We start from the raw sequence: 13389 nt of genomic DNA on the forward strand, positions 1-13389 counted from the left end.
TCACAGCTTATGAATTTTTTTAAAGAATGTTTATTTTTATTTTAGTTATAAAGCGTTAAACCGAGGTAATATTTTCTCTTGTTTTAAAATGAAAAAAGTATTTGAAGCATATTAGAAGTTAATTTTATCTATATGTACTGTTGACAAAATTATAATAATTACCTTGAACTATATTCTGCTCGAGTTCCGTTAAATCATCTGTAAATAATTAAAATTATAATAATAATATGTTACCCGTGCCTTATATTAATATAATATAATATAATATAATATAATATAATATAATATAATATAATATAATATAATATAATATAATATAATATAATATAATATAATATAATATAATATAATATAATATAATATAATATAATATAATATAATATAATATAATATAATATAATATAATATAATATAATATAATATAATATAATATAATATAATATAATATAATATAATATAATATAATATAATTCCGAGCAGAACCCTCTTGTTATCCAATTCCTACAATGTTTAGCTGAAACAAAAGAAATACCTATCGAAGAGCGCGATTACCTGCCGAAAGCTAAAATCAATAGACAATTTTTGCAAAATTTAACCATAATCGATAACTATTTACCAACAATTTTAGCAAGTAATTGCACTCTCCGAGGTACTAATGACATTATTTATTCCGCCGCGAGAACTTTAATAGTCAACAACAACCAACACCCTTACTCGCCTAGCAGCACAATAAAACCGCATAGAGACCCACCATGGAAAAATAGGATAAAGATAAAGATAGAACGTTTGAGGAAAGAATTAGGACAGATGGTGGAAATTTCAAGAGGAGTTAATTCAAGGAAAATGATAAAGATCAGGGATAAACTATACGCAAAATATAAGATAAAGAATGAAATAGAACTAAAAAGTACAGAAGAAATAATGAAACAAAGAATAAAAGCTCTGGCAGGCAGAATAAAGCGTTATGAAGAAATAAATAGCAGAAAACGACAAAATAAAATGTTTACAGAAGACGAACATAGGTTATATAGAAGTTTAGACAGTAATAACGAAAATATAGATGTACATATAGTACCCGTACCGAGTAAACACATCACCGAGGAGTTTTGGACAAACATTTTATCACAACCGGTTGAGTACAATCATCAAGCAAAATGGATTTTAGACATGGAACAATCTAATAACAATATTATCACGAGCTCAGCTGATGTAATAACTTCTGAACAGATTAAACACTCTTTAAGTAAAATGTTAAATTGGAAGGCACCAGGGCAGGATAAAGTTCAGAACTACTACCTTAAATATTTTACCAAGACGCACGACCACCTTGCCATGCTATATACGAGAGTTCTGAAAGGGGAAGAATTATTAGAAGATTGGCTAACAACAGGCAAAGTAATTTTAATACCGAAGAATAAGGATACCGAAAATCCAAAGAACTGGCGCCCAATCGCATGTTTACCGAGCATGTACAAACTCCTAACTTCGCTATTATCCGACCAATTGTATTCTCACTGCCTAACAAACAATATCATGGCCCCAGAGCAAAGAGGATGTCGGCGCGGGGCTCGGGGATGCAAAGATCATTTGATGCTAAACAAGGCAATATTGGAGGATGCACATGAGGCTCAAAAGAACTTAAGCATGGGATGGATAGACTATCAGAAGGCGTTTGATAGTGTATCGCATGAGTGGTTGCTCCGCGTCTTGGACATTTATAGATGCCCGCCGGTAATTAAAAGTTTCCTTGAAAGGGCAATGCCCAAATGGAAAGTTATAATGACGGCAAAGGGCTCTACAGACTCTTACACTACTGAGCCGATTTATGTTAGGCGGGATATCTTTCAGGGAGATTCGTTATCTCCATTGTTATTCTGCTTAGCAATTAATCCGATTTCTACTATTCTAGAGAAATATCAAAACAAAGGATATCATCTTAAGGACAGCGTATGGATTAATCACTTAATATATATGGACGACCTTAAAGTTTATGCAAATAATAAAACTAACCTAAAATTTTACTAGATAGTGTCGAAATTTTCACTACAGATATAGGCATGTCGTTCGGCCTGGATAAATGTAATATACTTCATATAACCGCTGGCTATAGAAACCATACTGATGGCAATGAACATATACTACTGAACGGAAATACCTTTAAGCAATTAAAATTAGACCAAACATACAAATATTTAGGAATTAACGAATCTGGGAAAATAAATCATAGCGACATTAGGGACCAACTAACGAAAGAATATTTTAGGAGAGTTAAAAAGATTACAAATTCTTATTTAAATGGGCGAAATCTAATAAAAGGGATTAATACATACGCTGTACCTGTTCTGATGTACTCATTTGGAGTCATAAATTATAAAAATAGCGACTTAAAACGAATCGATATGAAGACGCGTAAGTTGTTAGCGATAAAGAAGGCTCACCAGCATAAGGCAGATGTGGATAGAATTTATTTACCCATAGCAATGGGTGGCAGAGGATTGATTAATTTAGAAAACTTATACAAAGCTCATATTTTGAAATATAAACAATATTTAGAACAGAAAAATGATAAACTCATATAAGCAATAACACAACACGATAAGAACAGAGAAACACATTCAATTTATAAAGATTCGTATGAAATAGAAAAAGAACTGAAGCTAACAACGGGCAAAGATCACACCAAAATTGAAATTAAAAATAGCATAATAAAGAAACAGAATGAAGCCTGGAGAAACAAGAGCCTGCATGGGCAATTCCCTAAAAAGGTCCTCGACCTTGCCAATGTGGACAAAGAGCTTACATTTAAATGGCTGAAGAAACAACCTATTTCGCCAACATTGGAGTCGTCTCTATTTGCTATATAAGATCAGGCAGTGCTAACGCGACAGCACGAACGCGATATATTGAAAAGAAATACAGATGCAAATGCCGCTTGTGTGCAAATAAAGACGAAACCGTACAACATCTTTTAGCAGGATGCGAAAAACTCGCTCGAACATATTTTGTAAAAAGACACAATAATTTAGTTCAATATGTATTTTGGTGCTTGGCTAAGAAGAACGAAATCGATGTAAACAAGTTATGGTGGCAGAAAGAACTGAAGCAACCGATGTTAAAAGAAAATAGTATAGCCAAACTAATGTGGGAAATCCCTGTCCAAACTGACATTACAATTACTCACAATAGACCAGATCTTATTCACATAGATAAACAAAACAACCATACTTACCTTATAGATATCTCGGTACCATCGGACTATAACATTGGAGCTAAGGAAATAGAAAAAATTAGCAAATATCACCCGCTAAAAGTGGAACTCTCCAGGCTATGGAACACCACCGTCTCAATTATTCCGATTGTAGTAGGAGCCACGGGTGCAGTGACGAAGAGCCTTAAGCGGTATTGTGACAAATTAGATGCAAACATTAACATACACATACTACAAAAACAAGCAGCACTTCATCCTTCCACCATAATTAGTAAGGTGCTTGGAGATACCGTTTTCGTTTCACAATCATCGCAGACACATCAACAACACACAACACACTCAAACACACAGTCAACGTCTTCATATCATTCATCCACATCTGACACTCAACTCCAAGGATCGACCGTTCGATCACACAATATTTTAAATGGGGGGACAGAACAGGATCATAACTCTAGATATCCTTTTTCCTGAGGGTCTTGGGACGGGATATTAAGATAAGTTACCGACACAGTCGTGAAAAAATCAAATAATATAATATAATATAATATCAAATTGTATTACCTTGTTTAGCTAGCGATGTGTGAGTTTTAGCATGTTCTTTTATTGAAGACTCAACGATGACCTGTAGAGAGCATACGTTATATTAGTTTTAATTAATAAAGTAGATATGATAAGAAATTACAACAAAACCTCAATTGATTAATTTTTTTACGAGAAAAAGTGACGAGACGAGCATGACGTTCAACTGATGGTAAATCATAAATACGCCGTGCCCATTACAATGCAGTGTCGATCAGGATTCTGTTAACCGTTAAAAGTCACTATTTATGGACTCATTGAATATGAAATAATTAAAAAATATACCAAAAATATAATAATATAATTACCTCAGTAGCCTCTTTCTTTTCCCAGGATCGGGGAGTGAAGTCTTCAGGATATAAATGAGCTATAATTTCTTCCACAGAGGTATGTTTCAATTCAACCATCTTCATAAAAGCTTTAAATCCCACTTTCGCTGCTATAATGTCTTCACTGTCTGCGGACTCCTCAGTAAGTACTTCTGTTATAAGCGCTCCGTGACCCTGCCTTTCAACTAACTGCACCAGTGCGGATTGTGACTGTGGCATGCGCAAAGATGGGAAACGCTGAGAGTCATACAAGCTTTCTATAACATCAACAGTAACGCCATTCCTTAACATGTATCCAATTGTAGCAAGTTCCCGTAACGGAGATTCACCTGGGCCAAATTCTTTTGCATTTATTACTTCTAGTAACTCATTTATTTCAGCAACCATTCGTGAATTGACTTCTTGTGTAGAGACCCCCTTTTCTAGGTCATAAGATAACTTTTCCAGTGTTTGTGCTACTTCATCACTCAATTGTTGCGATGAAATTATATGTTCATTGGGAGTTAAAACGGGTTCAATTTTTTCAAAATTTTCTTTCTCTATTGGCTTCTCCTTCGAATCAGTTTTTTTAAGTGTAGAGATATCAATTGTTTCAACATGTCTTGCTTCAGTAAGAACAACCTTAGCCGTATTCTTCATTTCAAGAACTTGTTGTAATTCTTCAGTACTTTCTATTACCATATTTTCAGACTTTATTATTGAACTAGAAATATCTTCGATATTCTCAGAGGCATTCTGTGCACGATATTCTTCAACTTTAACAGATTTAGCTTTCTTTGTTTTAGTTTTTTCAATGTGTTCAATTCCTTTATATACCTGCAATTGTGCTTTGGTAACGGCCGTGCCTACATCACTAACCGCTTTACACGTGTAAGTTCCTTCCTGTGATTTATTTACTTTGGCTATCTTGCAAATTGTTTTATTTTCATGCGTTACTATTTCTAAGTTTCTGTTACTTTTTATAGCTTTTTCGTCTTTGTACCAAATGATTTCTGCAATAATGTTTAGTTACACAATTATTGAGCATGTTTAAAAGTTTTAAATAGTCTATATAGTCAAGATAATTAATATGATTATTATAATTAACACTTTTATTATTAATTATAAAAATACAATCAATTATAAATAAATTTTAATTAACTTTGAGAGTTTTAAATAGTCTATATAGTCAAGATAATTAATATGATTATTATAATTAACACTTTTATTATTAATTATAAAAATACTATCAATTATAAATAAATTTTAATTAACTTTGAGAGTTTTAAATAGTCTATATAGTCAAGATAATTAATATGATTATTATAATTAACACTTTTATTATTAATTATAAAAATACAATCAATTATAAATAAATTTTAACTAACTTTGAGAGCGTCAATTTCATCATTAAAATTTGTAAAAATTTTGAGAACTAACCTGGTTTAGGGGAACCACTAAAAACTGCCTCAAGTGTAACACTGTCTCCTTCCTGAACATGTTGAGGTTGAATATTCTGAATAAACGTTGGTACTGAATGCATAGCTAAAAGGTTAAACATACAAATTATAATAAAATAAAATAAATTGCTATTGTTTAAATTTTAAAACATTTATGCAACGATAATAGTCCTAAGTCCTAAAGCTCAATTAGTGGTTAAGCTCAAATAGAATTAGTTGGTCAAGATGTGGCTCTTTAAGATCTCTCAGTATTGGATTCAGTTAATCGATAGTGTACCATATTTTATTATGTATACCTAGTATTAGTCATACCTTTAAAAGTTTCCTCCATATCTTCCATGTGCGTCACCCACTCTGGTTTTCGATATGTTTTCGTCCCAACTAAACCTTGATACATAAATATTGCTTAATAAAAGTCTTTTAAATAGTCAAAATTATAATGTATAGAATATAATATATGCATTTGATATAGTTATGAAATATAGTAATATATTTATATGCCTATTAAATGTAGATAATGTTTGATTATTAAGTATAATTGAGTCGTATGGATACGTCGTTCTTTGATTGTGTCGAAGTGAAGAGAGATTAAAACTGACATTGATGTATTTATTTCATTTAATTATTTGTGGGCCAAAATGTTTGCAAAAATTAAAATGTTTCATCACACTTGCCATTAATTTATTAGATTATTATTTTATTATTTACTATTCATTAGATCGTTCCTACGCACATATCAAAGTTATTAGGTATGTGTGCTTTTTCCTTTCCTTTAACTGCACTAGTGCGGTAAATAGTGATTAATCTTATGCTTATTTATGTTACCTTGGTACAACTAGTTAGTAATATAATAATATTTATGTATACGAAACGTTATTAAGCTCTTCAGTATACATTTAAGTACTTATTAAAATAAAAAAGAGTGTTAATTTAGAGCAATATATAAAAAATACGTAAATAGGTCTAAATAACTTAAAATATTTAAAATAACAATAAGTTACGTTATAAATACGAATAATATTCACATACACATAGAGGCCACTATATTTGTATATGCTGTTATTAAAAATGTATGCATAATTATTAAATAAATTAATTTTAGTGTGTTGAAAAACATCGTATGAAACGTGAGTGCATTGATTATGACACTCTTGGTAATAATAATTTAATGTAATTGATCATAATAATGACCCACCACACTAATTGTAATATCAAGAAGGCACTATTTTGCAGAGGTGAAGCAATGTTTCTTACTATTGAAGTCCAAAATATGTTTAAAGAAAGTTAAAAAGGAAAGGATAAAGGTTGGTGAATCGAGACTTTCGGGAAAAATTCTGAAAATAATAATTATAAAGTATTATTAAAATATTTTGATATCCTTCAAATATTATAAGAACAACCCTGTTAATTTTATACCATGATAATATAACCAGTCAGCAAAAAAAAATGCGCATGGGTTTTACATACATTACATATAAATAATGTGATAACATATCGAAAATATTTGCATTTTCAGAACTTAGAGCGTATTGACTATTTTAAATTTACGCGCCCAATAAAAATCGGTCTTATAATTACGACAGTATTAAAATGCTTTTCATCATCATCATCATCTACATTCCGGCCGGACGCATCATTTCGCCATGACGATCTGTCCCGTACTGCCCTCATCCAACATATTGCGGCAATCTTGACCAGATCATTGGTCGATCTTGTGGGGGGCCTACCAACACTACGACTTCCAAATTGCAATTAAATATATGAAAAACAAGTGCAAAGTTACTGAAAACATGAAGATGGTATTATTTTTGTCTGGAACGCATATACTTTACACTGCTGTTATCTTTGCCAGTCGGAAGGATAGTAGAAATGATGCCACTCACTACCGACAAATCATTGGACTGTACGTATTTAGTACGAAGTTGGAATATACAATATTAAATGAGAAGCAATTGTCGATCCTCAGACTTTATTAATGATGCCATTGCGTCTCTTAGAAAGCTCTTATTCATGATCCCGGAGGATTCGAATATTTGAAGAGATTTTTTCATAGCGTTTAGAGGCGAAAATTAAAACGTATATATTTGTAGGTCATCAATACAATTTTTTCTATTATTGGATGTGTAGGGAGTCTCTAAATATATAAAATATAAATTTAAACATTTAAACAGCTTATTCGGAAGAACAAGTAGAGCGCTTGCATCAAGATATAATAGAATTTGAGAGAGGTTACCTAAGCCAGTAAACTGAAAGCATAGTAGGAGACTTTATTTGGGGGTTCGTAAGAGAAACTTCTACTGAACGTAACAGGACAAATAAAACTGTCAATTTTAAAAATTTTAACTCTATTTTAAAACTTCTCTTGTAAGAAAATATCAGAAAAGGATATTCGGTATCATTTCATATATCATCACTTTGTCACACTTTATGTATTTTCACTGATTTTAATTTTTCCATATTTCACTCAGAAAAACAAATTCAGAACTATTTTTTACTCCTATTCTTATTTGTAGATATAAAAGCAATCAAAATAAATTATGTATAACCCATGTACAAAAATTTTGTTGAGAAATGTTATATTTATAATTTTATGTAAAGTTAATTATAAGAAGTTATTCAATATACAAAATATGATTAGAGACATATTATATGACAATGAAATTTGAATACCACAATATTAAAATGACACGAGTTCTAAAGTCTAAAGTTATTACAACAATATCTGAAAATTGCCTTTTTAGAATCTATAAAATAAATATACATGTCAAGCAGTAAATATTTACTAGTAGTAATAGTACTGTAAATATTTTATCTACACCCATGCTTTAAATCCTCAGTTTTCATTACAACACTCGTTTTGATGATGTAATGGTTACCAGGACTGGCTTTTTTAATGTTATCAGTAAAGTAACAGTTTCAGAACTTTTTATAAAGGATTAATATTATGGGTGTAGATAAAGTCTTGTATGCTACTGTTAATAATTATAATTATTATTAATTATTAATTATAATTATTAGGTATTAAAACACTCTTGTGATACTATTATAACCCACATTCGTGTTTTAATACCCTATAATGTAAAAAGGGTTATAACTGTTGCATAAATAACTATAACATCCAAACAATTTGTTATGTTTTTAAAATGATAACCCGCACTTCTAGGATTAATACACACGTATACACTGGCATGGAACGCCAGAGGTCGTGGGTTCGAATCCCGCATCGTTCACAAAATTTTGTTTTAGAAATTTATTTGTGAAATATATCATCATAATAAGAGCATTATTATTAAATTTTGAAATGTACATTTTTTCCTCGTGAGACTTACTCTCGACAGACAAAGCGGCAATCGTTGTGGTGACACCTAACGGATTGTGAGCCTCAAATGTTATGTCGCCTGTGTCATCTTCGTAGACTTCGGATATAATTAATATGGAAGTGCCATCTTCCATTTCTTCTACTTGATATTCTTGAGATTTTTTTATCTCCAACCCTTGTTTTAACCATCTTACTTGAGGTTTTGGCATACCTATAGCTCTAGCTTCAAGCCTGTGAAACATAATTTTAACAATAATTTCAAATTTCAAATTTATCCATTCAATGGATATTGGCTTATATTACCTCGTATAATGTAAAGTTGTCATTTATAATTTGGCTTTTCATTATTAACTTTTCCTTCTTGAATACAAAATTAAATAATATAAAAAATATATGGTAAATATATTAATTAAGGCCATTGATTTGTCACTAGTTTTATGATAACGTTTATAACGAGCTTAAAAAATAAAATTAATCTAAAGTCGAAAATCGAAATCGAATCTCGTTGGAAATTCGCAAATAAAAAGTTTAAAAATATTATTACCTTGTCAATTCTCCCTCATGTGTTTTAACAACAATAGGGAGAGCTTTAACAATTCTTGGAGCAAACTCTTCAATATCACTAGTTCTCTGCAAAAAAATAATTCGTAAAATACATACCAACTACTTCACTCATGTAATAGAACTAAGCTACGTTTGTGGATGCTCATTGAAATTATCAAGTAATGAAATTATATTAAAAAATAATTAAAAAGTAGATAGAAATATTTTTTTGATTAGGAGAGTTCGTTCTATAGTTATGTAAAGTTAGATTTCACTCAGTGAAATTTACAGTTGAATATTTTTTACTTCAGCTTGTATCAAAGCTTGTTTTGTTTGCCATAGTATATTTCCTTCTTTTTAATTCACAAAAGAACCTACAGTAACATACATTTGTTTAAATTGATTACTTGAAAATAATTCAGACACACTCCCACAGCATCCAAAACAATTATAGAAGAAACTATAAATTTTCAATGATTGGTCTCTTCTTATATCTTATTGTGGCGATATATTTTTACTACTAATGTCTTACCTCATCACTCACTTCCTCTTCAGATGCACTCGGTACATACTCATATGCTGCAAAAAAATTAGTAAGTTATAAAAGGTAATTAAAAGTGCGCCAAAACAGTAATTTTCTGTAGCTCTTAAACAAAAAGCTGTGCTTTGTGCGAAATAATCAGCAATATTATCGTTAATAGTGTACAATGTAGTAATAGTTAAAAGTGATCTATGTTACAATAAGTTTATAACTATATTATGTAGAGTATAGCAAATCGGTGCACAACAAACAATTTAACTAGTCTTAAAAAAATAACTAATATAATAAATAACAAGTAAAAAAACTTTAGTCAACTAAATTATGTATCTATCGATAAATTTAAATAAGTAGTTATTTTCCCTTTCCATTATGTTGCTTTGTCATGCAAATTGAATAATGCATTGAACATGCTTATAAATATTTCGAAGCAAGGCTACCTTCCACATCGACAACGCATTCACTTATATTCTGGCCAAATGAATTGGAAGCAATGCAACGATAAGTCCCAGACATTTCTGGAAATGCTTCTTTTATGGATAGTTCACACAATCCTGATTCCTGGCGGCCTATAGTAATATCTCGAGCCACTGTAATAGGCGTTTCGTTTTGGAACCAACTGATTTTTGGCCAAGGTTCACCAATAACAATACACTTAAGTAAAATGGGATCACCATCCATGACTGTAGTCGATTTCAAAGGACTAATGAATACAGGAGCTTTTCCAAATTCAGTCTCTGTATAATCCTCAACGAGAAGGGAAGATGAAGTTGATACAGATCCAGCGAAATTTTCTGCTCTGCATGTTATTATACCTGTCATATCAGAAGTTATATTTTCTATACAGAGACATGAAACGTTTTCTCCACTTGTTATATATATTTTGCCTTGCAATCTATTTTCCTTGATGTAACTTGTGACTTCCTTATTACCTAAAAACCACTGGAACGAGGCGCAAGGCATTGAGATTACTTCCGTTTCTATGAGGACTATGTCACCTAAAATAACCCTCTTGGGATTTAAAGGTCGAAGAAAAATTGGTGGAATGATATCTTCGGTATCTAAGGACTTTTTCATTTTAACAGAACAAGCAGATTTGGCAATGATACCATCCTTTTCGATAACGACTTCATATTTGCCTATTTTCTTTTTATTAACCCTATTAATTCTTATAATGGAAGTTCCGTTTTCTGTAGTAATGCAGCAGTCATCATTATCTTCCAGTACGTTATTATTGCAGTACCACACCACTTTAGTAATATTTACATCATTAAACTTTACTAAAAGTTGGAAATCATCGTTTTCTTTTACAATAGCTGCTTGAATAGGTAGGATTATTATTGGCCCAAATTCTGTAAAAAGTATGATTCATATTTTGAGAATAGGAACAACTTAACTATAAACTAGAAAATTGCTTATTGGCACCATGACTATAAATTCTACAACATGAATTGTATTTTACATTATTTACTATGATGAAGTACATTTTTTACAATTAAGATTGATTTTTGAGTTCAATACGTAGGCATATTGATGAGAATAGTATAAGAATATATTATACATAAAATATATTGTAAGTATATTTTTTTAATTAAATTTTAAGAAATATTCACATGTTATAAGGCATTAATAAAAGATAGTATTAGATAGTAAATATTATATATGTAGTTTTAAGCCACCACATAAACATATTTTAGCTTTAAGTAGCTAGAAATTTAAACAGAATATAACGTGGGAGAACCACAAAATTTTGCTGTGCTTGAGTCCAGTATCAATTGAAATAATTCAGCATGCTTAGCTAGTTATGACAAAAACAAAACTAAACCAAGTATATTATGCAAATCATTTGAATATTAAATTTATTTCGACCAGATAAAACTTAAATTAATAATAACCCATATAAATAGAAAAACAAATATCTATGTAACTATTTTGTTGAAATAATGAACAATCGTCTCTTATAAAAATATTTAATATTTTCTGATTAAATATTTCAGCTTTATGAATGATGTGAAGTAAAAGTTAAAGATATGCCGGATAAAATAGAATAATATGCATTCACATAAAAACTGTTCATACAATAAATAAACATTTTCCAAAATGTTATGTCTAAACATACAATAACATTTAAAAAAGAAAGAATACCTTTACTTTCATGAGTTGATTTCTTTTCCTCTGTTTTTATTTCTTCAATCTGTGTCTCTTTCTTTGCAGGTTTCAATAGAACTTCTTCAGGCTTCTCTTCCTTTGGCTCTTGTATCGGCTTCAAAACCACTTCTTCAGCAGGTTGCTCTTCTTTGGGCTTCCTTTTACCCTTTCGCCAAGTTACTTCCTCTGTTTTAATCTCTTCATCCTCCGTCTCTTTCTTAACAGGTTTCAATAGAACTTCTTCAGGCTTCTCTTCCTTTGGCTCTTCTATGGGTTTGGGTATCGGCTTCAAGACCACTTCTTCAGCAGGTTGTTCTTCCTTGGGCTTCCTTTTACCCTTGCGCCAAGTGACTTCCTCTGTTTTTATCTCTTCAACCTCCGTCTCTTTCTTAACAGGTTTCAATAGAACTTCTTCAGGCTTCTCTTCCTTTGGCTCTTCTATCGGTTTGGGTATCGGCTTCAAAACCACTTCTTCAGCAGGTTGTTCTTCCTTGGGCTTCCTTTTACCCTTTCGCCAAGTAATTTCCTCTGTTTTTATTTCTTCAACCTGTTTTTCTTTCTGTGCAGGTTTCAATATAACTTCTTCAGGCTTATCTTCCTTTGGCTCTTGTTTCGGTTTGGGTATTGGCTTCAAAACCACTTCTTCAGCAGGTTGCTCTTCTTTTGGTTTCCTTTTACCCTTTTGCCAAGTAATTTCCTCTGTTTTTATCTCTTCAACCTCTGTCTCTTTCTTAACAGGTTTCAATATAACTTCTTCAGGCTTATCTTCCTTTGGCTCTTGTTTCGGTTTGGGTATCGGCTTCAAAACCACTTCTTCAGCAGGTTGCTCTTCTTTGGGCTTCCTTTTACCCTTTTGCCAAGTAATTTCCTCTGTTTTTGTTTCTTCAACCTGTGTCTCTTTCTTTGCGGGTTTTAATAGAACTTCTTCAGGCTTTTCTTCCTTTGGCTCTTCTATAGGTTTGGGTATCGGCTTCAAAACCACTTCTTCACCAGGTTGTTCTTCCTTGGGCTTCCTTTTACCCTTTCGCCAAGTAATTTCCTCTGTTTTTATTTCTTCAACCTGTGTTTCTTTCTGTGCAGGTTTCAATATAACTTCTTCAGGCTTATCTTCCTTTGGCTCTTGTTTCGGTTTGGGTATCGGCTTCAAAACCACTTCTTCAGCAGGTTGCTCTTCTTTGGGCTTCCTTTTACCCTTTCGCCAAGTTACTTCCTCTGTTTTAATCTCTTCATCCTCCGTCTCTTTCTGAACAGGTTTCAATAGAACTTCTTCAGGCTTCTCTTCC

The 13389-nt window shown here is 31.5% G+C and overlaps 1 protein-coding gene across 1 annotated transcript in view; it reads right to left on the reverse strand.

Annotated features, from left to right (window-relative positions):
* LOC126978835 (titin-like) overlaps positions 1–13389 on the reverse strand; it is a 128443-nt gene that overhangs the window by 57470 nt on the left and 57584 nt on the right. Inside the window, exons 24-33 of the mRNA XM_050827923.1 lie at positions 12104–13234; positions 10399–11310; positions 9953–9999; positions 9422–9507; positions 8888–9108; positions 5871–5945; positions 5539–5643; positions 4099–5111; positions 3773–3833; positions 163–198 (exon numbers count right to left, since the gene is read on the reverse strand). Coding sequence (XP_050683880.1) covers positions 163–198; positions 3773–3833; positions 4099–5111; positions 5539–5643; positions 5871–5945; positions 8888–9108; positions 9422–9507; positions 9953–9999; positions 10399–11310; positions 12104–13234 — 3687 coding nt within the window. The remainder of the gene's footprint in view (positions 1–162; positions 199–3772; positions 3834–4098; positions 5112–5538; positions 5644–5870; positions 5946–8887; positions 9109–9421; positions 9508–9952; positions 10000–10398; positions 11311–12103; positions 13235–13389) is intronic.

Source organism: Leptidea sinapis, chromosome Z (assembly GCF_905404315.1).
Source record: "Leptidea sinapis chromosome Z, ilLepSina1.1, whole genome shotgun sequence".
Taxonomy (NCBI): domain Eukaryota; kingdom Metazoa; phylum Arthropoda; class Insecta; order Lepidoptera; family Pieridae; genus Leptidea; species Leptidea sinapis.